The sequence below is a fragment of the Elephas maximus genome, chromosome 15 (assembly GCF_024166365.1).
Source record: "Elephas maximus indicus isolate mEleMax1 chromosome 15, mEleMax1 primary haplotype, whole genome shotgun sequence".
Classification (NCBI taxonomy): domain Eukaryota; kingdom Metazoa; phylum Chordata; class Mammalia; order Proboscidea; family Elephantidae; genus Elephas; species Elephas maximus.
In genome coordinates, this window is record NC_064833.1 from 86,287,269 (window position 1) to 86,313,210 (window position 25,942).

At 38.9% G+C, this 25,942-nt stretch overlaps 1 protein-coding gene across 2 annotated transcripts in view; it reads left to right on the top strand.

Annotated features, from left to right (window-relative positions):
• Window positions 1-25,942, top strand: part of ATP6V1H (ATPase H+ transporting V1 subunit H) — a 132,092-nt gene that overhangs the window by 37,692 nt on the left and 68,458 nt on the right. For both annotated transcript variants that reach the window (XM_049853514.1, XM_049853513.1), the window contains exon 9: window positions 5,694-5,886. In XM_049853514.1, coding sequence (XP_049709471.1) covers window positions 5,694-5,886 — 193 coding nt within the window. The remainder of the gene's footprint in view (window positions 1-5,693; window positions 5,887-25,942) is intronic.

Consider the following 25,942-nt stretch of genomic DNA (forward strand, 5'->3'; position numbering starts at 1 on the left):
ATTATGTCATTCTTTTATTTATGTGTGGATTACTTTGATTGATTTTCTAATGCTGAACCATCCTTGCATAAACCAACTAATACCTGGTGTAAATTCCACTTGGTTGTGGTGTATTATTTTTTTAATATGATGCTGAATTCTATTGGCAAGAATTTTGTTGAGAATTTTTGCATCTATATTCGTGAGAGATATTGGTCTGTAATTTTCTTTTTTTGTTGTGTCTTTGCCTGGTTTTGGTATCACGGTTATGCTGGCTTTATGGATGAATTCTGAAGTATCCCTTCCATTTCTGTGTTCTGAAATACTCTCAGTAGTACTGGTGTAAGTTATCTGAATGTTTGGTAGAATTCTCCAGTGACACCATCTGGTCCAGCATGTTCTTTTGGGGGGAGAATTTTTTTTTTTTATTACCTTTTCAATCCCTTCTTTTGTTAATGGATGTCTTCAGATTTTCAACATCAGTTTTTGTTAGTCTGGGTAGGTAGTGCATTTCTAGAAATTCGTCCATTTCCCCTAGGTTTTCAATTTTGTTGGAGTATAGTTTTTCATAGTACTCTGTTAAGATCCTTTCTGTTTCAGTTGGGCCTGTTGTAATGTCCCCCATTTGATTTCTTTAATTTGGGTTATTTGTGTCCTCTCCTGTTTTTCTTTTGTCAGTTTGGCCAATGGTTTGTTGATATCGTTGATCCTTTCAAAGAACTAACTTTTGGTTTTGTTGATTCTTCCTGTTGTTTGTGTATTCTCTATTTCATTTATTTCTGCTCTGATCTGTATTATTTCCTTTCTTCTGGTGGCTGTGGGCTTCTTTTACTGTTGTATTTGCTCAAGTTGTGTAGCTAATGTTTTGATTTTGTCCCCTGTTTCTCTTTTGATTTGTGTATCTGTTTGCTATAAATTGATCTCTGAGCACTGTGTTTTCACTCTTATTTGATTCTAGCAATTTTTTAATATCATCTCTGATTTCTTCTGTTATCTAGTGGTTTTTAAGCAGGGTGTTATTCTCTTCTCTAACAATGGTGGTGAAGTTGGTCATTTTAGTGAAATCTTCACATGACTTCCATAAAACAATCTTAACTCGAGACTTCAAGTTTTTCTTCAGTTCATTAAGCTTGAGAAATGTTCTTCCCTTTTGGTTTTCTAACGCTAGGTCTTTGGACGTTTCATTATAATACTTTGTGTTCTCGAGCTGTCCTTTGAAATCTTTTGTTCAGCTCTTTTACTTTTTCATTTCTTTTAGATTTAGTTACTCTACATTCAGAAGCAAGTTTCAGAGTCTTGTCTGAGATCTGTTTGGTGTTCTCTTTCTTTCCCGTCTTTTTTAATGACCTTTTGATTTCTTATGTGTGACGTAATTGATGTCATCCCACAGCTTGTCTGGTCTTCGGGCATTAGTGTTCAGTGCATCAAATCTGTTCTTGGGATGGTCTCCAAATTCAGGTGGAAGATGCTCAAGGTCGTGTTTTGGCTTTCATAGACTTGTTTTAATTTTCTTCAGTTCAACTTGAGCTTGTGTGTGAGCAATGGATGACCTGTTCTGCAGTAGGCCTCTGGCCTGTTCTGCCAGATAATATTGAGCTTTTCCTGGTCTCTTTCTGCAGATGTAGTAGATTTCATTCCTGTGTTTTCTATCTTGTGAGGTTCACATATATAGTCATAATTAGTGAACACTTTTTACATAATATGTAGGATGATGAAATAGCATAATTTTGAAAATTACAGAGAAAAGATTGCTTAGATTCTGTAATGTATCTTAGGTTTGTAAAAGGGTCTGATAGATCCATATTTTAATTTCAAGATAGAATGAATTTTATCATTAAAGAAATAGTAAATTTTTTGGGGGGGGAAGACTTGTTTGAAAGAAGGTAAGTCATGAAAAACAGTCTCTAACTATAGGTATAATTGCTCAAAAAAGAAACTCAAATACTAATATTATGTTGGACCCATGGTTATAACAACAGTTAACCAAATGGTTCAGTTGTAATTACTGATACTTAGTATTTTGGAGGACAGTAAGCAATATTAATTGTTCAGGTTAGCCACAAGACCAGGATAAATGTAGTCTATAATATAATATTCTACATTCAACCTATACATTTTGATATGCTAATGACTGTTAATGACCTGAGCAGTAATCAAATACAGAGACCTTTAGGTTGAGAACAAGCATTAATAAAGGTATAATTTACTGATAGTATAGCAATTTAGAAAAGGCATTTAATTTTTTTAGAAGTAAAATGTATACTTTCTAGGTTGCCATTTCTTTGTTTAGGATTGAAAGGTCTGTTTTCTTTTGGTGTGCCTCAAATCATAAGCAGGAATCCTGTGAGGAAAAAAGATTATCAAGTATACACTGTTTGAAAAGGATAGAAAATGATTTTTTTTTAAAAAAAAGCCTCAGTACATTTTATCTATATAATTTGGTGATTTCTTTTCTTGGTTAAGAAGCCTATTATTTAAATGACACAACACTGTTTTCTGAATATTTATATTTATATACCTACATACCCACACACTGCTGTCAAGTCGATTCTGACTTATAGCAACCCTATAGGACAGGGTAGAGCTGCTGCATAGAGTTTCCAAAGCTGTAAATCTTTGTGGAAGCAGACTGCCACATCTTTCTTCTGTACAGAGGATAGTGGGTTCCAACTGCTGACCTTTTGGTTAGCAGCCAGTCACTTAACCACTTGCCACCAGGGTTCCTTCCCAGGGCTCCCATATATATCCATGTTATATCAGAAATAACCTTTGCATTGTGTTGTGTGTTGACTTCCCTAGAAAATCTGAAGATTAGTACAGTATTACCTTTAAAAACAAAACAAACATAAACCCATTGCCATTGAGTTGATTCTGACTCATATAGACCCTAGAGGACAGAGTAGAACTGCCCCATTGGGTTTTCAAGACTACTACATCTTTCTTCCCTAGGGCGGCTGGTGGGTTTGAACTGCTGACCTTTTTGGTTAGCAGCCAAGTACTTAACCACTGCTACACCCAGGTTCCTCCTTTTTAAAATACTGGAGTGTCTAGGCATAGACGGGTAATATGAAATTTGCCTCCAAAAATGGAGGGTGCTAAGAGACCTAAGAGAGAGGCAGATAACTCTAGGGTGTCAGCATAAGAGTTTATTAAGGAGACTTATATATGAGACAAGTCCTGGGTAGCAGCAGGACCAAAACAAATCTCTGTTCTGCAGTGGGAAGGCAGAGGGTTTATAGTAGCGGTGGACAGTAGTGGCTGCAAGCCAGGGGCTTACATAAGAATGACTTAGCAAACTGTAGTGAACTGGAGGAATTTATGAGGGCGCTCATGTTGCCCCTTCATGGAGCTAAGAGGGGGCTTTTGCTGAGGGTAATTGCCTCCACACATTCAGCCAGCATTTATCAATATTTATACCCCCAGTTAGAAGTATTTTGAAAAGTATAAAATAGTGTGTAGATTAAAAGGGAGATTTAAAAAAAATATTACAGCAGTACATTATTGGGTGACATTGAGTGATGAGGTGCTCTGTGGGTTTGAAGAACAGCAGCTAGCTTGAAGTGTACACATTGCTCATAAGCCAGCTGTTTTGTCTCCCTACTGCCTACATTGTTTTTTTTAAAACTTAATAAACAAACAAAACAGAATACTGAGTAGTTATTTTGGCCTCGTGAACATTAGTGTTTCTCCTCTGGGTTTGACAATTATTTATTTTTATTGAGTTCTCTGCGTAAAGGTGTTATTATTGGGAATATAAAGAAAAATAATGACTCTTCCCTTGAAGAAATTTACAATCTAATTGGAAAATATTAAGTAACAAAGGTATCACTTAGGATTTTATAGCATCATTTAGTAACTTTTTTACTGACTTCAGCAATAGCTGTAAATTCACCGATTTGATTTTTTTTAAAGCAGGAGTCATATTTAACTTAATGATATGAGGCATAGCAAAAATCTAAATGGTAATTAATGCACACTCATTCTTCAGCTCTCAGCCACTGTCACCTCCTCAGGGAGTCCTTGGCTTCACTGTGCTAGATTGTAAGCCCCTTGAAAGCATGCACAGTGTCTGTTTTCGTCCACCGTATATGCCCTGTGCCTTACACTGTATTCCCACATAGATCGTCAACAGATAAGTGTGATATTACCATGTTCAAGTTTATTATGGGTCTATATGTCCTTTGTACCCCCTTAGCTTATTCTTTTTCATGTTCTGGGTTAGGATTCTTGTCCCTAAATGAATCTCTTCCTCACCCTGGTAAACAGGGAGTTTTATTTTGCTTCATTAGAGTATTTTCTTGTGGTTAATATCTGGATATAGAAAACTTGCTTATTTTTTCAGTGGATTCATACATATTATGGAGAATCTGCTCTTTTTAGCTTGTCTGCATCACTGAGGGCCCCTCCACTTTGAAGCCTTTCCATCTGGGTTTTTGCAGCAGTGCCCTGTCTCTGAGCTTCCCTTAGCCCCTGTGGTCTTTTTTTAATTAGTTTTATTTGATGATTTCTGTCCCTCATTGCCTGAATGTACATATACGCCAGGGGAATTTCTTTACTCCTCTTCTTGGATAATGTATGTTCTGTCTGTTAGTTGTACCTCTTTGATTTCAATGTCGCTTTTCCGGTTTCCTTATAGTAAACTGAGGTCAATCTAGAAGCTTCTGAGGTCTTCTCTAACCCTGAAGCTCAGTGATTGATTATGTCAGATTTCGAACTATCATGGATTTCCTGCAAACTCATCCCCTCTTTTCTGTTTTGAGTTTCCTATTGTCTTAGTCTTCTAGTGCCGCCGTAACAGAAGTAGCACAGGTGGATGGCTTTAACAAAGAAAAGTTTATTTTCTCACAGTAAAGTAGGCTAAAAGTCCAAATTCAGGGTATCAGCTCCAGGGGAAGGGTTTCTTTCTCTGCTCTGGAGGAAGGCTTCCCTTGGTTGAGGAGCTTCTCAGGAGCAGGGACCCTGGGTCCAAAGGACATGCTCTGTTCCTGGTGCTGCATTCTTGGTAGTATGAGGTCCCCAACTCTCTGCTTGCTTCCATTTCCTTCTGTCTCTTGAGAGAGAAAAGGTGGCGCAGGCCACACCCCGGGGAAACTCCCTTTACCCTGGATCAGGGAGGTGACTTGAGTGAGGGTAGTGTTACAATCCCACCCTAATCCTCTCAACATAAAATTACAATCACAAAATGGAGGACAACCATACACTCCTGGGAATCATGGCTTAACCAAGTTGATACACACACTTTTGGGGGGACACAATTCAGTCCGTGACACCTATATGTTGTAAAGCTATAAATGATCCTCGTGGTGGGCCAGACTCAAAATCATGATGTAACATTGGATTTTACCAGGTCTCACATCCGTGTTGCTAATTACTGTTGATTTTTGCTTATTTCATGTCTGTCATGCTACTCTTACATTCCTGTGCCGTAGCACAAATCTTTGTTAATCTTTTTACTGTCCTCCTCCCTGCAGCAAGTGCTGATGCCTCCGGAGGCCCCAAGACTTTTGGAGAGAGGGTTAAGTAGAGCCGAGGTGGAAAATGGCCTTCTGTGAACAGGGGATCTGGCTGCTTTTCACTGCTGGCAGAAAAGAAATTGTGAACATAATCAAAAAGACTTGTTCTGTTCAGTGCAAAAAGATAAGAACAGTTACTCATTTCTTCATCCCTATTATGCTGTTGTATTAACTGTGTTTTCTAAATGTGTTTCTTTTCAGCATAATGGGAGTTTTGAGTAACAAGTGTGGCTTTCAACTCCAGTATCAGATGATTTTTTCCATATGGCTCCTGGCATTCAGTCCTCAAATGTGTGAACACCTGCGGCGCTACAATATCATTCCTGTTCTATCTGATATCCTTCAAGAATCCGTCAAAGAGAAAGTAACAAGAATCATTCTGGCCGCATTTCGTGTAAGTGGTTTGTGTTATCTTCCTGTGTGTACCAGGCATTTTTACTCTGCAGGGTATTTGAGGGTTTTACCCATCACCCATTGCCGCCACGTTGATTCCGACTCATAGCCATCCTATAGGATGGCGTAGAACTAACTGCTCCATAGGCTTTCCAAGGAGTGGCTGATGGATTTGAACTGCAAACCTTTTGGTTAGCAGCCACAGCTCCCCATTGCACTTAACCACTGCACCACCAGGGCTCCAAACAGGTAGTTTTAGGGTTTTAACAGGTGGGAAAAACTTGATTATTCTCCACGTAGCTATGAAACTATGGAGTCTTGGTGAACATAGAGTAAAATACCACTGATTTATATTTATGGCATGAGGGAGTGGGACAGGTGGAAGAAAGCCATCTAAATGAATGTGTGAGTTATAGAATGCTTGTAAAGGAATGTAATTGTATGATGTTCTGATAGAAGTCCCTTTTTGCTGCAGTACGTTCCAAGAGACTATTGTTGAAGGACTTTTTCTTTGATAAGGCCTGTATTTTAATACAAAATTATATTTCAATACAGGATATACTGACAAGTAGTATTTTATTTGAGGCAACTACGTTGTTTTTAGGTGCGGTCAAGTTGGTTCTGATTCATGGCAACTGTATGTACAGCAGAACAAAATGCTGCCCAGTCCTGTACCACCCTCACAATCATTGTTATGTTTGAGACCATTGTTGCAGCCACTGTCGGTCCATCTCATTGAGGGTCTTCCTTTTTTTTGCTGATCCTCTACTTTACCAAGCATGCTGTCCCTCTCCAGGGACTGGTCCCTCAAGATAACATGTCCAAAGTTTGTAAGATGGAGTCTTGCCATCCTCGCTTCTAAGGAGCATTTTGACTGTACTTCTTCCAAAACAGATGTGGTCATTCTTCTGGTAGTCCACGGTACATTCAGTATTCTTTGACCATGACCATAATTCAAAGGCAGGCATCAGTTGATGTCAGATGGATCTTGGCTGAAAGCAGAGAATACCAGGAAGTTGCTTACCTGTGTTTTATTGACTATGCAAAGGCATTTGACTGTGTAGATCATAACAAACAAAGGATAACATCGCAAAGAATGGGAATTCCGGAACACTTAATTGTGCTGATTGCACAGTCAACCAAGAGGTAGCCATTTGAACAGAACAAGGGAATACTGTGGGGTTTAAAATGAGGAAAGGTGTGCGTCAGCATTGTGTCCTTTCGCCATACTTATTTAGTCTGTATGCTGAATAAAATAATCCAAGAAGCTGGACTATATGAAGAATGCGGCATCCAGATTGGAGGAAGACTCACTTACAACCGCGATATACAGATGACACAACCTTGCTTGCTGAAAGTGAAGAGCACTTGAAGTGTTTTACTGATGAAGATCAAAGCCAACAGCCTTCAGTATGGATTACACTTCAGTATAAAGAAAATCAAATCCTCAAAACTGAGCCAATAAGCACCATCATGATAAATGGAAAAAAGACTGAAGTTGTCAAGAATTTCATTTTACTTGGATCCACAGTCAACACCCATGGAAGCAGCAGTCAAGAAATCAAATGACGTATTGCATTGGACAAATCTGCTGCAAAAGACCTCTTTAAAGTGATAAAAAGCAAAGATGTCCCTTTGAGGATTAAGGTGTGCCTGACTCAAGCTATGGAATTTTTAATTGCCCCACATGCATGAGACAACTGGGCAAGGAATAAGGAAAATTGAAGAAGTGGCAACTACAAAGATATTTTATCTATTTTTGTTGTACTTTAGGTGAAAGCTTACAGCTCAAGTTCATCTCATACTAAATTTTATACACATATTTTCATGTGGCACTAGTTGCATTCCGGATAATGAGACAGTGCATTCCCCCTTTCTACCCTGGGTTTCTCTTGTCCATCCAACCAGCCCGGTCTCTTCCTGCCTTCTTATCCAACGTCGCAAGAGGAACTGCCAATTTGGTCTTGTGTATCTGCTTGAACTAAGAAGCACACTCTTCACGAGTATTATTTTATGTTTTATAGTCCAGTTTAATCTTTGTCTAAAGAGTGGTCTTCGGGAATGGTTTTAGTTCTAGGTTAACATAGTATCTGGGAGCCATGGCTTCGGGGTTTCCTCCAGTCTCAGACCATTAAGTCTGGCCTTATCATTTTAAACAGTAAAGTTACCCCATGAGGATATTAAACTTGGCATTAGGAGAGACTTTGGAGATGATCTAAGTGATGTACCTTCTTTGTTAGATGAAGTCAAGGGGACTTCCCATACAGCGGAGCAGAGCTCAAATCTGGGCCTTCGGTCATCTTGTACCAGGCATTCATTGTGCTGCATGGCCTTTCTTATAAAAGTCTATAAAATGTCCTCTAGGAATAATCTCAAAACACAAAATAGAGTATTGTTAGTTATCTCACACCAATGAATTGCTGTAATTGTCTATCGATAATTTTTTTACGTTAGAATTTAGGTGGGCATCTGGGTCATGGCTTGGTTGACTTAGTGTCTCTTCAAAATGCTGTCTTGGATGATACTGGCTGACAGTGTTCACATGCTGCTTACTCTGCCAGGTGTTGTTCCAAGTGCTTCCTATTTGTTATTTCATGCTCACCACTATCCTAAAACGTAGTCGTTATTGTCGTTAGTATTAGTTTTGGCCTTCTTCTTTTACAAAAGGGGGTACTTAGGCAAGAGGTCACATTGCTGGTAAGTGGTAGACAAGCATATCTGGATTGTTGACTTTAGAACCTGTGCTTTTAACCGTTATTTGTTCTTGCATAAATAAACAACAAATAAAAAAATGAAGAGTAATACACATGTATTGTAAAAACTTAAATAGTGTAGTCATCACATTTGCCAAATGTAGTGGCTAACACTTCAGATTTTTTTAAGCATGTAGAAATAAATACGTGAATAGGTACATAATTTTGTTTTATGTTTAAAAACTAGCAATGACATCATATTGTAAATAACTGTTTTAAAACTTTATTCTTACCTAACTATATATAGTGAGTGTGTTTTCATTTCTGCATGTGTAGATCTTCTGTATTTTTTCTAGCAGCTACATTTCCCTATGTTGATGTAAAGTGCTTTACTTAACTAGTGTCCAGTTGATGGGCATGTCAGATGTTTCCAGTTTCTTTCACATATATGTTTGCCTACTTCAAACATTTCTGTTGGCTATTTTATAGTTCTGGAGTTGGAATTGCAGAGACAAAGGATATGCTCTTTTACAGTTTCGATACCACTTACCAGTTGCCGTTCCACTTACTGGTTGCCATTGAGTCGACTCTGACTCATGGTGACCCCATGTGTGACAGAGTAGAAATGTGCTCTGCAGGGTTTTCAATGGCTGATTTTTTTGGAAGTAGATTGGCAGACCTTTCTTCTGAGGTGCCTCTGGCTGGACTTGAACTTCCAACCTTTGGGTTCTCAGCCAAGCTTATTAACCGTTTACACTGCCTAGGGATGCTACAGTTTTGAATAAAAAATAGATAGTGCTAAATCACCTTCCAAAAATGTGCAAATTCAATTCCCGTAAGCTGTACATTGAGAGTGCATTTTTCCATTCTCTCACTAGCGTTTAATACTCTTTTAATTTTTACAAAAAATAGATGAAAAATGAAATCATTGTTTTAAATCTGTATACTTTTTTATTTTGGTAATATATGTTTAAGAATATTTGCCATTTTAACCATTTTTTGTGTGTGCAGTTATGTTCACCTTGTATAGCTATCACCACTGTTTAAATTTGTATTCTTTTAATAATGAATAAGGCTGGGCATCTTTTAATATCTTTATCAGCCATTTACATTTCTCCTGTAAGTTGCTTATTCAGAACATTTGTCACCTTTTAAATTTTAAAATTTGATGTGTAGGAACTCTTAAGATGCGTGTCACTAATAATAATAATAATAAAAAAAATAGCTAATGTTTATTGAGAGATTATTGTGTGTGACACTATTGTAATTGCTTTTTAAATGTATTTATGCATTTAATCTTTTTGAGAACTCCAGGCAATAAGCATTAGGCCAAGAGAGGTTGAGTAATTTGCCAAAGTAGCCAGAAGTGGCAGAGCAGGGATTTAAACTCAGGCAGTCTGACTAGTGTTTGTAACCATTATGCCAACCTGTCTCTGATGCTGAGAATAATTGGTACAGTTAATTGAGTTAATTGAATGATTTTCATGCATTGCCTGAATCTATTACTATTTTTTTATAGGTGAGGAAGCTAAGACTCCAAAATTAATCCCTGAATTAGCAAGCAATAGAATTGGAATATTTCAGTCAGATCTGTCACACTCCAAAGGCCATCCTCTTAAAACCACTCTGCCATCTTGTTTTGTGGGTTTTTTTTTTTTTTTTGGCTCAATGCATTTACTCAGTAACCTTAAAGGTGTCATCAAAAAGGAGGAAAACAATCAAAAGGGAAATTATAGGTAATGCGAGAAAGAAAGTTGGGTTTCTGTGCTTAAAATACCAGCTGAAAGCTTTAAAACCCGTATGAGCTGCCTAACAAGAGCGGAGTGAGTGGTTAAAGCATTGAGAAGTGTTGGTGTCAATTCTGACGACAGAGTGGAAAGTGAAATGGAAGTGTGAACTGCTAGATGCAAAAAAATGCCAGCCACCTCTGGACCAAGTGTTGCTCTGCGCACTAGGTTTGCTCCTGATTTTTCTTATTCATAAAAGGTAACATTCTTTTCTATATAAAAATTGTTCTGTAGCCCTTAAGAGGCGTACTCTTTAGAGATGGGTAAGTGTAGTACTTCCTTACTCCTCTCCCTCCCCACATTGCCTCTGCCATTAGTTTTTTCTAACAAACTCTATCTACATGATTTGCCAAGGTAAATTTCAGTCCAGTCCAGATAAAGTAATAATCCGTTCTTAAATCAGAGTAGGTTTTATTAATACTGAGATCTTTTAGTAGCTAAACTGAAGGTTTTTTTTTTTTTTTCTTAACTGCTTCATTATCCATATTCTTACTGAGTAAAGAAGAAAAGTTCCAGAACGGGGTCTTCTGCAGTCTCCTTTTACTGCTAGAGGTTAATTTAATTCCAGAAACAAATTCCGAGTCTCTTTTATGTGCCAAACCAAAAAACCAAAGCCGTTGCTGTTGAGTCCATTCTGACTCATAGGACAGAGTAGAACTGCCCCATAGAGTCTCCAAGGAGCACCTGGTGGATTCAAACTGCTGACCTTTTGGTGAGCAGCCGTAGCTCTTAACCACTATGCCACCAGGGTTTTCCTTTTATCTGCCAGGCACTGTTAATCACTTGGCAGTACAGATAAACAAGGTCCAGCTTGACATAAAAGGTCTTAGAGCTCAGTGGAGAAGACAGGATATGTAAATAACCCCTAGTGCAATGGAGGATCAGTAATTACGAGAGTAAAAGTAGTAAAAGATGTGCAAGTGTGGAGGACATGAATATTTGGAGGTTTAGGAAAATCTTCAGAGAATAGAGTTCTCAAAGAGGTTTTTGAAGAATGAATAGCTTTTTTTTAGAATTACAAGGGTAGATCATGTTAACAAGTGAAGAAAGGACTTTCTGGAGTTGCCACTAATTTGTTGTGGAAGTGTGGTTGCCACCTGCTCCCCTCCTGCGAAGTCCTGGCTGCTAAGGGAGTAAATGGAGCACTTATGCCTGGCTCTTGAAAATGCAGTCTTGGTATTTGTGGCCATTTGCTTTCTGCAGGCACAGAGCTTGCTCTAAAAAACCCAGCTTTTGCTTTGCTGATGTCTGTTACCATTCTGGGTATTGAGCTAGTGGGATAAACACTAACCCTTCAGCCAGCCTGTCTTTGACTCACCCCGACTTGAATTCACACTGGGGTACCTTTCCACAATACTCTTCATCAGATCTGACTTTTGCTACTTTATTGTGTACTGTACCTAATCTGAGGGAATGTGGAATACGAGCTGATTCCTCTTTTACGTTTGATTCACTGTGGCCCAATCTGTATTACACCTTTTCAACTTGATATGTTTATTCCCTGAAGACTTAAAGCTCCTCCCTCTGTTCCCATTTGCCTTTGTTTTGGGGTTCTCCCTTGTCTTTCCTCCTTTCTGTAGTCACAAGAGCCTTTATTTTACTAAACTTTTCCAAATTAAGTACTGACCCTTTTAAAGAATGGAAATAGCTTGATCGTTTTTCTGTGAGTCGGAATCAACTCCACGGCAATGGTTTTTTTTTAATCATCAAAAAAAAAAAAAAAAAACACTATAGGAAAATATTAAGGAAAAAGTCTAAATTGTCTAGTCTGACTTGCCACTATGAGCCTCTGTTGACATTTTAATACCTGCAGTTGATAATCCCTGTTCCCTCCCTACCTGAGAGACCAGCTCCAGAAGAATTGCACTGGGTACTGAAAAGCCAAAGAGGATAGCCTGCATTCTTGAGTCTTCACAGTTGGGGCAGATCCCGTTTTGCATTGAGTATGGCACTAAGGCCCAGGGTGTGTGTGCTCAGGTTGGCAGTGTGCATGTTGGCCCGGCATATGGCCTGGCAATCCAGTGGACTGGCTTCCTGGACTGGCCCTTGGGCCCCTGGCAAGTTGCTTAGCGTCCCTATGAGTCAACAGTTTTCATGCATCAGTGAGAGTGATATTGTCTGTCCTCGGACTCTACTGATGCTAACATGATAACCCATGGAAAAATAAATGTGTGCTAAATGAACACATGGCACACGGTAGGCTCTCCGTAAATATATGTGACTACAGGTAGTTCCGTTCTGACGACTCTGTCAAAAGTCGATTCTGATACAAGTTGAATACGTCCTTTTTTTCCTTACATTCGTTATTACTGCCCCCTTTTTTTTTTAAATCAGTATCCTAATAAATCCGATCTTTACTTGGTTTGGGGGGTTGGAAATATTACACGTAAACTTATATGGTAATACATACATCCATAAAAAAATGCAAATCATAAAAATTTATTCCAGTGATGAAGAAGAGTTGGATTACATTGGCATTTTGTCAGTTGTGGTAATAACTCCACTTGTGGGAGATTTTGGATCATCCAGATTATCCCTGGGAACGGGGTTGGAGTCTTGAGTCAGAGAATTAGCGAGACTTGTCGGTATGGCCTTTTCTTTTTTTCTTCGTATATTTTCCGGTAACATCTCACTACTTCCTGATGTGCCTCTTAACTTTAACAAAGCAATCAGTGTTTTCAGGCAACCGAAGGCCCTGATTTAGTATAGAAAAAACTCCAGCTAATCCTTTCACTGTAAAATTTTTTTTTTAATTTTTATTGTGCTTTAAGTGAAAGTTTACAAATCAAGTCAGTCTCTCATACAAAAATTTATATACACCTTGCTATATACTCCTAAATGCCCTCCACCTGAGACGGCACACTCCTCCCCTCCACTGTCTCTTTTCGTGTCCATTCTGCCAGCTTCAGACCCCCTCTGCCCTCTCATCTCCCTTCCAGAGAGAAGATGCCAACATAGTCTCATGTGTCTACTTGATCCAAGAAGCTCATTCTTCACCAGCATCATTTTCTATCCCATTGTCCAGTCCAATCCCTGTCTGAAAAGTTGGCTTTGGGAATGGTTCCTGTCCTGGGCTAACAGAAGGTCTGGGGACCATGACCACCAGGGTCCTTCTAGTCTCAGTCAGACCATTAAGTCTGATCTTTTTACGAGAATTTGGGGTCTGCATCCCACTGCTCTCCTGCTCCCTCAGAGGTTCTCTGTTGTGTTCCCTGTCAGGGCAGTCATTGGTTGTAGCCAGGCGCCATCTAGCACTTCGGGTCTCAGACTGATGTAGTCTCTGGTTTATGTGGCCATCTCTGTCTCTTGGGCTCGTAATTACCTTGTGTCCACCCAATTGATGCATCTTAGGTGGCCGCTCGCTAGTGTTTAAGACACCGCTCTCCAAAGTGGGATGCAGAATGTTTTCTTAATAGATTTTATTATGCAAGTTAACTTAGATGTCCCCTGAAATCATGGTCCCCAAACCCCCGCCCCTGCTATGCTGGCCTTTGAAGCATTCAGTTTATTCAGGAAACTTCTTTGCTTTTGGTTTTGTCCAGTTGTGCTGACCTCACCTGTATTGTGTGTTGTCTTTCCCTTCACTTAAATTAGTTCTTATCTACTGTCTAATTAGCAAATACCTCCCTCCCTCCCTCCCTCGCTCATAACCATCAAAGAATGTTTTCCTCTCTGTTTAAACTATTTCTCCAGTTCTTATAATAGTATTTTTATACAATATTCCTCCTTTTGCAACTGACTAATTTCACTCAGCATAATGCCTTCCAGATTCCTCCATGTTATGAAATGTTTTCACAGGTTTATCATCATTCTTTATCGATACATAGTATTCCAATGTGTGAATATACCGTAATTTATTTATCCATTCATCTGGTGATGGGCTCTGTGGTTGCTTCCATTTTTGCTGTTGTTAGCAGTGCTGCAGTGAACATGGATGTGCGTGTATCTGTTCATGTAAAGGCTCTTAATTCTTTAGGATATATTCCAAGGAGTGGGATTGCTAGATTCTATCGTAATTCTATTTCTAGTTTTTTAAGGAAGCGCCAAATCAATTTGCAAAGCGGTTGTACCATTTTATATTCCCACCAGCAGTGTATAAGTGTTCCCCTCTCCACAACCTCTCTAACATTTATTATTTTGTGTTTTTTGGATTAATGCCAGCTTTATTGGAGTGGAATGGAATCTCATTGTCGTATTGACTTGCACTTCTCTAATGGCAAATGATAATGAGCATTTCCTCACGTATCTTTTGGCTACCTGAATGTCTTCTTTAGTGAAGTGCCTGTTCATATCCTTTGTCCATGTTTTAATTGGGTGATTTGTCTTTTCGTAGTTGAGTTTTTGAAGTATCATGTAGATTTTAGAGATCAGACACTGACCAGAAATGTCATAGCTAAAAACTTTTTCCGTCTGTAGGTAGTCTTTTTACTCTTTTGGTGGAGTCTTTGGATGAGCATAGGTGATTGATTTTTAGGAGCTCCCAGTTATCTAGTTTCTCTTCTGCATTGTTAGTAATGTTTCATATACTATTTATGCCATGTATTAGGGCTCTTAGTGTTGTCCCTATTTTTTCTTCCATGACCTTTATCATTTTAGATTTTATATTTAGGTCTTTGATCCGTTTTGAGTTTGTTTTTGTGCATGGTGTGAGGTATGGGTCTTGTTTCTTTTTTTTTTGCACATGGATATCCAGTTATGCCAGCACCATTTGTTAAAAAAACTGTCTTTTCCCCAATTAACTGACTTTGGGCCTTCGTCAAGTATTAGCTGCTCATATGTGGATGGATTTATGTCTGGATTCGCAATTCTGTTCCATTGGTCTATGTATCTGTTGTTGTACCAGTACCAGGCTGTTTTGACTACCGTCACAGTATAATAGGTTCTACAGTCAGGTAGAGTGAGGCCTCCCACTTTGTTCTTCTTTTTCAGTGATGCTTTACTTATCTGGGGCCTCTTTCCCTTCCATATGAAGTTGGTGATTTGTTTCTCCATCTCATTAAAAAATGTCTTTGGAATTTGGGTCGGAATTACAATAAATCTATAGATCACTTTTGGTAGAAGAGACATTTTTACAATGTTAAGTCTGCCTATCCGTGAGCATGGCATGTTTTTCTACTTATGTAGGTCTCTTTTAGTTTCTTGCAGTAGCGTCTTGCAGTTTTTTTGTATAGGCCTTTTACGTCTCTGGTAAGATTTATTGCTAAGTATTTTATCTTTTTGGGGGGTACTTTTTTTTTGGTGATTTCCTCTTTGATGTTCTTTTTGTTGGTGTAGAGTAATCCAACTGATTTTTGTGTTTATCTTGTATCCGGAAACCCTGGTGGTGTAGTGGTTAAGTGCTACAGCTGCTAACCAAAGGGTCAACAGTTTGAATCCACCAGGCGCTCCTTGGAAACTCTATGTGGCAGTTCTGCTCTGTCGTATAGGGTCGCTATGAGTCGGGATCGACTTGATGGCACTGGGTTTGGTTTTGGTGGTTTTTATCTTGTATCCTGATATTCTGCTGAACTATTCGTTTCAGTAGTTTTCTTGAGGATTCTTTCGGGTTTTCTGTGTATAAGATCATGTCATCTGCAAATAGAGATACTTTTACTTCTTTCTTACCAATCTGGTTGCCCTTTATTTCTTTATCTAGCATAATTTCTCTGGCTAGGACCTCCAGCACAATATTGAATAAGAGTGGTGATAAAGGGTATCCTTGTGTGGTTCCGATCTCAAGGGGAATGCTTTCAGATTCTCTCCATTTAGGATTTATATAAAGGTGTTGGCTTTATATAAATGCCCTTTATTATGTTGAGGAATTTTTCCTCCATTCCTATTTTGCTGAGAGTTTCTGTCATGAATGGGTGTTTTATTTTGTCAAATGCCTTTTCTGCATCAATTGATAAAATCATGTGTTTCTTGCCTTTAGTTTTATTTATATGATGGATTACATTAATTGTTTTTCTATTGTTGAACCATCCCTGCATATCTGGTGTGAATCCCAATTGGTCATAGTGAATTATTTTTTTGATATGTTGTTGAATTTTTTGGGCTAGAATTTTGTTGAGGATTTTTGCATCTGAGTTCGTGAGGGGTATAGGTTTGCAATTTTCTTTTTTTGTGTTGTCTTTACCTGGTTTTGGTATCAGGGATATGCCGGCTTCATAGAATGAGTTTGGTAGTATTCCATCCTCTTCTATGCTCTGAAATAGCTTTAGTAGTAGTGGTGTTAACTCTTCTCTGAAAGATCAGTAGAACTCTGCAGTGAAGGTGTCCAGGCCAGGGATTTTTTTTTGTGTGTGTGTGTGCTTTAAGTGAAAGTTTACAAATCAAGTCAGTCTCTCATACAAAAACTTATATACACCTTGCTACATAATCCCAATGACTCTTCCCCTAAGGAGACAGCCCGCTCTCTCCCTCCACTCTCTTTTCGTGTCCATTTTGCCAGCTTCTAAGCCCCTCTACCCTCTCATCTCCCCTCCAGGCAGGAGATGCCAACATAGTCTCAGGTGTCCACGTGATCCATAAAGCTCACTCCTCACCAGCATCCCTTTCCAACCCACTGTCCAGTCCAATCCATGTCTGAAGAGTTGGCTTTGGGAATGGTTCCTGTCCTGGGCCAACAGGGGTTCCGGGGGCCATGACCACCGGGTTCCTTCTAGTCTCGGTCAGACCATTCAGTCTGGTCTTTTTATGAGAATTTGGGGTTCACATCCCACTGCTCTCTTGCTCTCTCAGGGGTTCTCTGTTGTGTTCCCTGTCAGGGCAGTCATCGGTTGTAGCTGGTGCTGGGAGTTTTTTGATTACCTTTTCAATCACTTTGTTTTGTGTCTTATTTAGTTGTTGTACTTCTGTTTGTGTTAGATTAGGTAGGTAGTGTGTTTCTAGAAATTCATCTATTTCTTCTAAGTTTTCAAATTTGTTAAAGTATAATTTTTCATAGTAATCTGATATGATTCTTTTAATTTCAGTTGGGCCTGTTGTAATATTGCCCATTTCCTTTCTTTTTGGGGGTATTTGCTTCCTCTCCTGTTTTTCTTTTGTCAGTTTGGCCAGTGGTTTTCAATTTTGTTAATTTTTTCAGAGAACCAGCTTTTGGTCTTGTTAACTCTTTCAGTTGTTTTTCTATTTAATTCTGCTGTAATTTTTATTATTTGTATTCTTCTGGTGCCTGTGGGTTTCTTTCGTTGCTCTCGTACTATTTGTTCAAGTTGTAGGGATAATTCTTGGATTTTGGCCCTTTCTTCTTTTTGGATGTGTGCATTTATTGATATAAATTGGCCTCTGAGTACCGCTTTTGCTGTGTCCCAAAGGTTCTGATAGGAAGTGTTTTCATTCTCACTGGATTCTCTGAATTTCTCTATTCCATCCTTAATGTCTTCTATAATCCAGTCTTTTTTGAGCAGGGTATTGTTCAGTTTCCAAGTGTTTGATTTCTTTTCCCTGCTTTTCCTGTTACTGATTTCCATTGAAGTTACTTTGTAATATTTCAGTGTTTTGAGTTCTGCTAAGGCTTGCTTTATGACCTAATATGTGGTCTATTCTAGAGAACGTTCTCTGTGCACTAGGAAAGAATGTACAATTGGCTGCTCTTGGGTGGAGTGTTCTGTATATATCTTTGAAGTCAAGTGTTTGATTGTGGCATTTATATCTTCCGTGTCTTTATTGAGCTTCTTTCTGGATGTTCTGTCCTTCACTGGAAGGGGTTTGTTTAAGTCCCTACTAAAATTGTGGCACTGTCTATCTCACTTTTCATTGGTGTTAGAGTTTGTTTTTATGTATCTTGCAGCCCTGTCATTGGGTTCATAAATATTGAATATGGTTATATCCCCCTGGTGTATCGTCCCTTTAATCTTTATGTAGTGTCCTTCCTTGTGCTTTGTGGTGGATTGAACTTTAAAGTCTGTTTTGTCAGAAATTAATACTGCCAGTCCTGTTTTTTTTTGATTGTTGTTTGCTTGATATATTTTTCTCCATCCTTTGAGTTTCAGTTTGTTTGTGTCTCTAAGTTTAAGGTGTGTTTCTTGTAGGCAGTATATAGACGGGTCATGTTTTTTAATCCATTCTGCCACTCTCTGTCTCTTTTTTGGTGCGTTTAGTCCATTTACATATTTTTTTATGTGTTTAGTGCTGTCATTTTGATGTCTTTTTTTGTTGTTGTTGTTGACAATTTCTTTTTCCCACTTAATTTTTTGTGCTGAGTAGTTTTATGTTTAGATATTATCTTTTCCTCTTACTCGTTGTTGATTTTGTTTCTGCTGAGTCTCTATTGTTTTCTTGTATTTTGTTTTGATGAGTTAGGATAGTTAGTCTCCTTTGTGGTTACCTTAATATTTACCCCTATTTTTCTAAGTTTAAGCCTAACTATTATTTCTTTATATCACCTTGTCTTCCTCTCCATGTGAATGATCCATGACTACATTTCTTAGTCCCTCTATTGTTTTAATGTTGATTTCTTTCATGTAATAATATCACTATTTCCCTGTTTTGAGCATTTTAATCTCGATTTATTTTTTTGATTTCTCTGTCTGGGTTAACCTCTGCTTTCCCTGTCCAGTGTTCTAGTCTTGGGTGGATACCTGATATTATTGATGTTCTAACCAAAGTACTCCCTTTTGTATTTCTTGTAGTTTTGGTTTGGTTTTTGCAAATTCTCTAAACTTCTGTTTATCTGGAAATGTCCTAATTTCACCTTTGTTTTTTGAGAGACAGTTTTGCTGGATATATGAATCTTGGCTGGCAGTTTTTTTCCTTCAAAAATTTATATACCTCATCCCGTTACCTTCTTGCCTGCATGGTTTCTGCCGAGTAGTCCAAGGTTATTCTTATTTACTCTCTTTTGTAGGTAACTTTTTGTTTATTCCTAGCTGCTCTTAAAATTCTCTTTTTATCTTTGGTTTTGGCTAGTTTGATTATAATATGTCTGGGTGACTTTCTTTTAAAATCTTCCTTACATGGAGTTCGATGAGCATCTTGGATAGATATCTTCTCTTCTTTCACGATATCAGGGAAGTTTTCTTCTAGGAAATCTTCAACAATTCTCTCTGTATTTTCTGTTATCCTTCCCTGTTCTGGTAGTGCAATCACCTGTAGGTTATTTATCTTGATAGAGCCCTACATGATTCTTAAGGCTTCTTCAGTTTTTTAAATTCTTTTATCTGTTTTTTCGTCAAATATATTAGTGCCAAGTGCTTCATCTTCAAGTTCACCAGTTCTGCCTTCAACTTGCTCAATTCTACTCCTCTGACTTTCTACTGAGTTGTCTACTTCTGTAATTTTGTTGTTAATCTTCAGAATTTCTGATTGCTCTCTCAGTGGATTCTTGCAACTTATTAAATTTTTCATTATGTTCTTGAATAACCTTTTTAATTTCTTTAACTGCTTTATCTGTGTGTTCTTGGCTTGTTCTGCATATTACCTAATCTCCTTCCTAATTTCATTCCTGATGTCTTGAGGAGTTGTGTATATTAATCTTTTGAATTCCGCATCTGGTAATTGAGGAAGGCACCTTCATGAAGAAGATCTGTCGATTCTTTGTTTTGAGAGCTTGTTGAGGCGATCATGGTCTGTTTCTTTATGTGACTTAATATTGACTGTTGTGTCCAAGCCATCTATAAGTTATTGTATTAGTTTATGTTTGCTTAGTGTATCCTAGCTTCTCGCTTTTTTTTTTTTTATATGCCCAAATGGGTTTCTTGAGTGAGGTAGCTTGATTATTTTCACCTTTGGAGCTCTGATGTCCTGTCACCAGATGGCTAGAGCTGTTATCAAGTATGTCAGTCTAAGAGTCCATTCACTTTTCTTGTATGAACTCAGCTCCAGTGCCCTGGTAGCTGATCATTAAGTGTGTGGTACAGGTTCTGTCCTACAGTCTTAGAGGGGCAGGGGTTGTTGGTGTAGGTACTGGCATCTGATTGCAGCAGGGGGTCATGCATTGAACAAGGCAGGGGGGCTGAGAATCGTCCCACAAGTGTCTCTGAGGAAAGCATGTCCCTCTTCCCTAGAGCATGCAGGTGGGTGGGTTTTCCAGAGGGACCATGGGCACCCAATGTTTTTGGTTGTAAGGGCTGGTAGGTACCAGTTATCCTTGGGCCCCTGTTGTGGGTGGTTAGGTGACCTGAGTGGAGCCACCAGTCCTTAGGCCTCTGATGTGTGCAGGTGAGGACTCTGTTTAATAGGCAAAGTGTTGTCAAGCATCAAAATCCACCTCTCCACTGGCAGCTGAAACAGTTGTGGTCTGTCAACAAGGGCCTATTCTCCTGAAATAGGCCCACACAGGTCCTTGCAGAGGGGAAAGGTACTTAAAGTCCATGGACCGTTTATGCCTGGACAGGAGCCACTTCTGTCCTGAGCTCCCCGGTTAGTGGAGCTGGCAAATTATCTTTTCCCCTGGTTGCAAATTTATTCCTTCTCCATGGCCAGGAGGATGGCTCCAGGCACTCAACAGGGCCTGTCTCAGGCCCAGGGAAATCAACAGCCACTGAAGCCTGCTAGGTGGGGGGCACAGTAAAATATACGCAAGTACTTATATTTTGTCGAGGGTGCTATTCTTCTCTGGTTCCAGAGGTTAGACTAGGCTGTGCTGCTGGCTGCTTCTCCCTACCTGTGGAAACTGGCCAGTGCTACTACCAGCCCACCGCATCCACTCCCGGGAATGGTACCTGAAGGATCCTGGCAATACAGGTTCGGCAAGTCCTCTCCACTTCTGAACCATTGCTCCCCCGCCACTCAGTCCATTTTCTGACTTTGCCTTTGATGTTCAGGGCTCCTAGGTTGTCATAAATATAATCATTTTCCTTGTTTTTTGGGGTCTTTGTTGTAAGAGGGTTTGCAGGAAGCATCTGAGCATTCTGTCACCTTCGCCCCACCTCTCCCATTGTAAAATTTTTTGACACTTCTTTCTTTCTTCTTCCTCATTATTTCTTTCATCTTCAGCATTTTTTTCCTCTTGAAAATCCATTATGTCCTGATCTGTCAGTTGTCATTCTTGGTCATCTTTGAGCTGTTCCACATCGGCAAGGTCATGTTCTAAATTCAGGGTTCTTTCCATATGGACATTTTTGCCACTGATCTCTTCCATCATATTACCCTGATCAAATGCTTGCAGCATGCTCACGTAACTCAGCAGATTTTTCCATATCCCCTGCATGCATTTTCCCATTACTTCCTCCCAGGAAGATGCAACATTCTAGATACACTGACGGTTGTAAGTGTGTTTGTCATAACCTGAATATGTCATATATCAGGGAATACTTGTATATGAGGGACTGAACAAGAACACTGAAAGACAAAGTAGAAAACCGTTCGGTAGTAGTGTTGTTGTTAGTTGCTGTCAAGTAGGCCCCCGACTCATGGTGAACCCACTCACAAAGGAACAAAACACTGCCTGGTCCCGTGCCACCCCCACAATCAATTATGGATCTGTCCATTGTGATCCATAGCATTTTCATCGGTCAGTTTTCAGAAGGAGATTGCCAGGCCGTTTGTCTTAGTTCATCTTAGCCTGGAAGCTCTGCTGAAAGCTCTTCAGCATCATAGTAACATGCAGGCTTCTCCTGACACATGGGTGGTGGCCGTACCTGAGATGCATTGCCTGGGGTTTGAACCCAGGTCTCCCACATGGAAGGCAGGAATTCCACCACTGAACCACCACTGCCCACATTCTGTAGAAATACGATAGTGGTATTGGATTTACTTAAATTTTTAGTGGTTTCTATTTTGACTGAGTTAAATTCATTTTTACCTTTTGACTGCTTTGTTTGGTTTCCCACATTTAAAACTACGTAATAGTTTTCTGTGACAGAATATCTGTTTGCCTGGAGTTATTGGTACATTGAAAATGAACTTACCGCAAAGTCTTACACATCTAGTTTCATGATTATGTTAAGATAATACATTAAGAGCTTTTTAAAATCATCCACTTAACAGAGCATCTCACAGAATGCAAAACTAGAGGGAATGTTCCTATTTTTTGTTTGTGTATGGATTTTTTTTTTCTAAATTGGAAGCTGTTTGTAAACTTTATATTGAAGGCTTTTCTCAGAAAATAAGATGTATTTTATACTAGAGAAACTGTTATGAAAAATAGTTACCCTTGACTCGATTTCTTTGCAGTTAGAGTGTATAGGAAAGATATTTCAAATTGTTGGGTTTTTCTTTTTATGATTTTTACTTCTAAGTAATTAACTTGGAAACGATTGGTATTATTTTTCAGTTTATATCTACCTATCCATTTCTGTATGTTAGTTTTTTTTTTTTTTGAGGCATAAACATTATACAATTTCATTTATTAATTTTTATTGATACCTTCAGTATGACTTTTCAATTTATCTCCCCATATCTACTTTTCCACCCAGGCCATGGGATCCTGTAGTGATGTTGTCATTGTGTGTCCTTAGTCAATTCCAACTCATATCAACCCTGTATGACAGAGTAGACCTGCTTCCTGGGGTTTCCTAGGCTTTAAATCTTTAAGGGAACAGATCACCATTCCTTTTCTCCTGTAGAGCAGCTGCTGAGCTCTAACTGCCAAGCTTTCAGTTGGTAACTGAGGGCTTAACCATTGCTCCACTAGGGCTCCTTCTCTTAATGATACCTCAGTAGAAATACTTAAATTCTTATTTGGTTTTGTTGTTAAACTCTCGTTGTGGCCTTCAAAATTTAAGGTTATTATAGAGCAGTTTCATATTAGGTTCAAAGCTCTTCTCTCTTTAATGCAGGCATGGTGAATGTCTCCAGAGGTCTGAGAGAATGAGTTTGGGGAATATGCAGCTTATTCACACTCACCTCTCTCACCACTGACTTATTTCTTTGGTGACAGGTTAAGAAGAAAGAGAGAGTATAAAATAGAAAATATCTCCTTGTATGAATGATTGGGTGTGGTCAGTTGGCCATTATCTTTTTTGTTGGTTATAATAGAAAACATACAAAAACGGGAGAGTATAAGTTGCAGTTCACCACCTCTCCCCCTTTTGGTCATCATAACTCATCCAAATCATTGTCTTCAGTCTTTTTTGTTTGTTTTAGATTTTTCTTTTTTAAATTTTTATTGTGCTTTAAGTGAAAGTTTACAAATCATGTCAGTCTGTCACACAAAAACTTATATACACCTTACTGCCTACTTTAATTGCTCCCCTCTTAATGAGACAGCCCACTCCCTCCCTCCTCCACTCTCTGTTTTTCGTGTCCGTTTCACCAGCTTCTAACCCCTTCTACCCTCTCATCTCCCCTCCAGGGAGGAGATGCCAACATAGTCTCAAGTGTCCGCCTGATCTAAGAAGGTCACTCCTCACCAGCATCCCTCTCCAACCCATTGTCCAGTCCAATCCATGTCTGAAGAGTTGACTTTGAGAATGGTTCCTGTCCTTGGCCAGCAGAAGGTTTGGGGGCCATGACCACTGGGGTCCTTCTAGTCTCGGTCAGCCCATTAAGTCTGGTCTTTTTATGAGAATTTGGGGTCTGCATTATCCCACTGCTCTCCTGCTCCCTCAGGGGTTCTCTGTTGTGTTCCCTGTCAGGGCAGTCATCGGTTGTAGCCGGGCACCATCAAGTTCTTCTGGTCTCAGGCTGATGTAGTCTCTGGTTTATGTGGCCCTTTCTGTCTCTTGGGCTCCTAATTACCTAGTGTCTTGGCATTCTTCATTCTCCTTTGACCTGGGTGAGTTGAGACCAATTGATTATATGTTATATATATAGTTTTAATTAAAATATCTATTTTTCAAAGTGGTGAAGATAATAAAAATTATAAAATTATTTCTTGCAGGCTTTTGATAGTTTTGTTGATACGATCATTTTTTTAAGATAAAATAGAGGCGTGGGAAAGAGCGTTGCAATAGAATGCTTATTCATGGTCTTATTTTAGCTGCTGGCCTATTTTTTCGAAGAATCTCTCTTGTATCTTTCCCCTTAGTTTAAATAAAGTTACATGGCTCTCTAAAGTATTATTTAGATAATATTTTTAATGCTGTGAACTTGTAAAAGTAAATCAGTTGCTAATACTTTATAGAAGTGGTCTAAGCATAAAAGTACAGTAGCTGTTACAGCCAGCCTTTCCACACACCTACTAAGTTTTTTGTCCCCACTTAGTTCCTCTTCGCTCTCATTGCTTTTCATTTTAGATCATTATGTAGCATAAAAGGGTCATTGGAAGCAGGTATATCTAGTATTGTTATATCAAAGAAGAGAGGTATTAGTGGATATTAGTTGAATCATACCTTTAAGCCCTCTCTCCTTCCCCTCTTTTTTCCTATTGTTCGTGGATTATTTATTCATCTGTCGTTTTATCCATGCATCAGATGTTCATTGAAGACCATATATATGCCAGTCAATGTATTAGTTACTCAGGGCATGCAAAGATCAATAAGACAAGATGCCTTAAGTACTTTGCATTTTGTTTAAATCTTTGTCTTGATGGTCTCACCATGAAGAATGTTTACAATATATAAAGCTCAAAAAAGGCATAAGAAGTATAGGTCCAGATTGAGATTCTTCGTTTTTCTTCTGACTAGATTTGGAAACTCTCTAGATTGACTAGCTACTTTCTTTATGGAAATTTGAGAATTAGGACAGCATAAACCAAACCAAACTCTTTGCTGTTGAGTTGATTCCAACTTATAGTGACCCTATAGGACAGGATAGAACTGCCCCATAGAGTTTCCAAGTGGTGTCTGGTGGATTTGAACTGCCGACCTTTTGCTTAGCCGTAGTTCTTAACCACTACATCTCCAGGGTTTCGATATCTCTTTCCTAATTTTCCTTTTAGTATGGAGCAGTAGAAAGAATGTGGCCTCCGAAGTGGATAGACCTAGGTGTGATTTATAGCACCTAATTGTTTAAATGCTGGGAGAGTTGCTTAAACTGTCATAGCTGGTTTCTCCATTGATTAAAGGTGGTGGTGGTGGTTGTCGTTGTTGCCTTGGAGTCAGTTCTAACTCATGGCCACCCCATGTGTGTCAGAGTAGAACTGTGCTCCATGGGGTTGTCAGGGCTGTGACCTCTTGGAAGCAGATTGCCAGGCCCATCTTCCAGGTGCGTCTGGGTAAACTCGAACTGCCAACCTATTGGCCAGTATTTGAGCCCTTAACCATTTGTGCCACCCAGGGATAAAGATGGTTAATAATTCTTAATTTAATTCAAGATTGGGTGAGGATTAAATGAACTAACAGTGAAATGCCTGCAGGAGTAAAATACACTATGTATTTTTTCCCCTGCCTTTTTTCTCCATAAAATCATAGGATAATAGCAGTTTGCCTCTTTAAATCTCCCACCTCTTAAGTTGGATTCTTGCTGAATTTCTCTTGAACCTAGGCAAGGATCCAGTGCAGTTCTACTTGATTTAGAAGAGGCAGCTTGAATATTTTATTAGTACTTAGCAAGATTTGCAATCTTGTTTAAACTGTATTTACAGTTTCAGTTTTTTACCCATAATTTATGGCATTTACTACAATGATTTCTGGACTTCTATTTGTAATTTTGGATTTCAGACTATTTAAATATGCCCAATTTATTTGCAGAAATTTTCACGTCCAGTTTTTTTTTTTTTTTTACTATCCTGTGCTAAATTGGAATAATGTAGTCAATATGTGAATATGCTGAG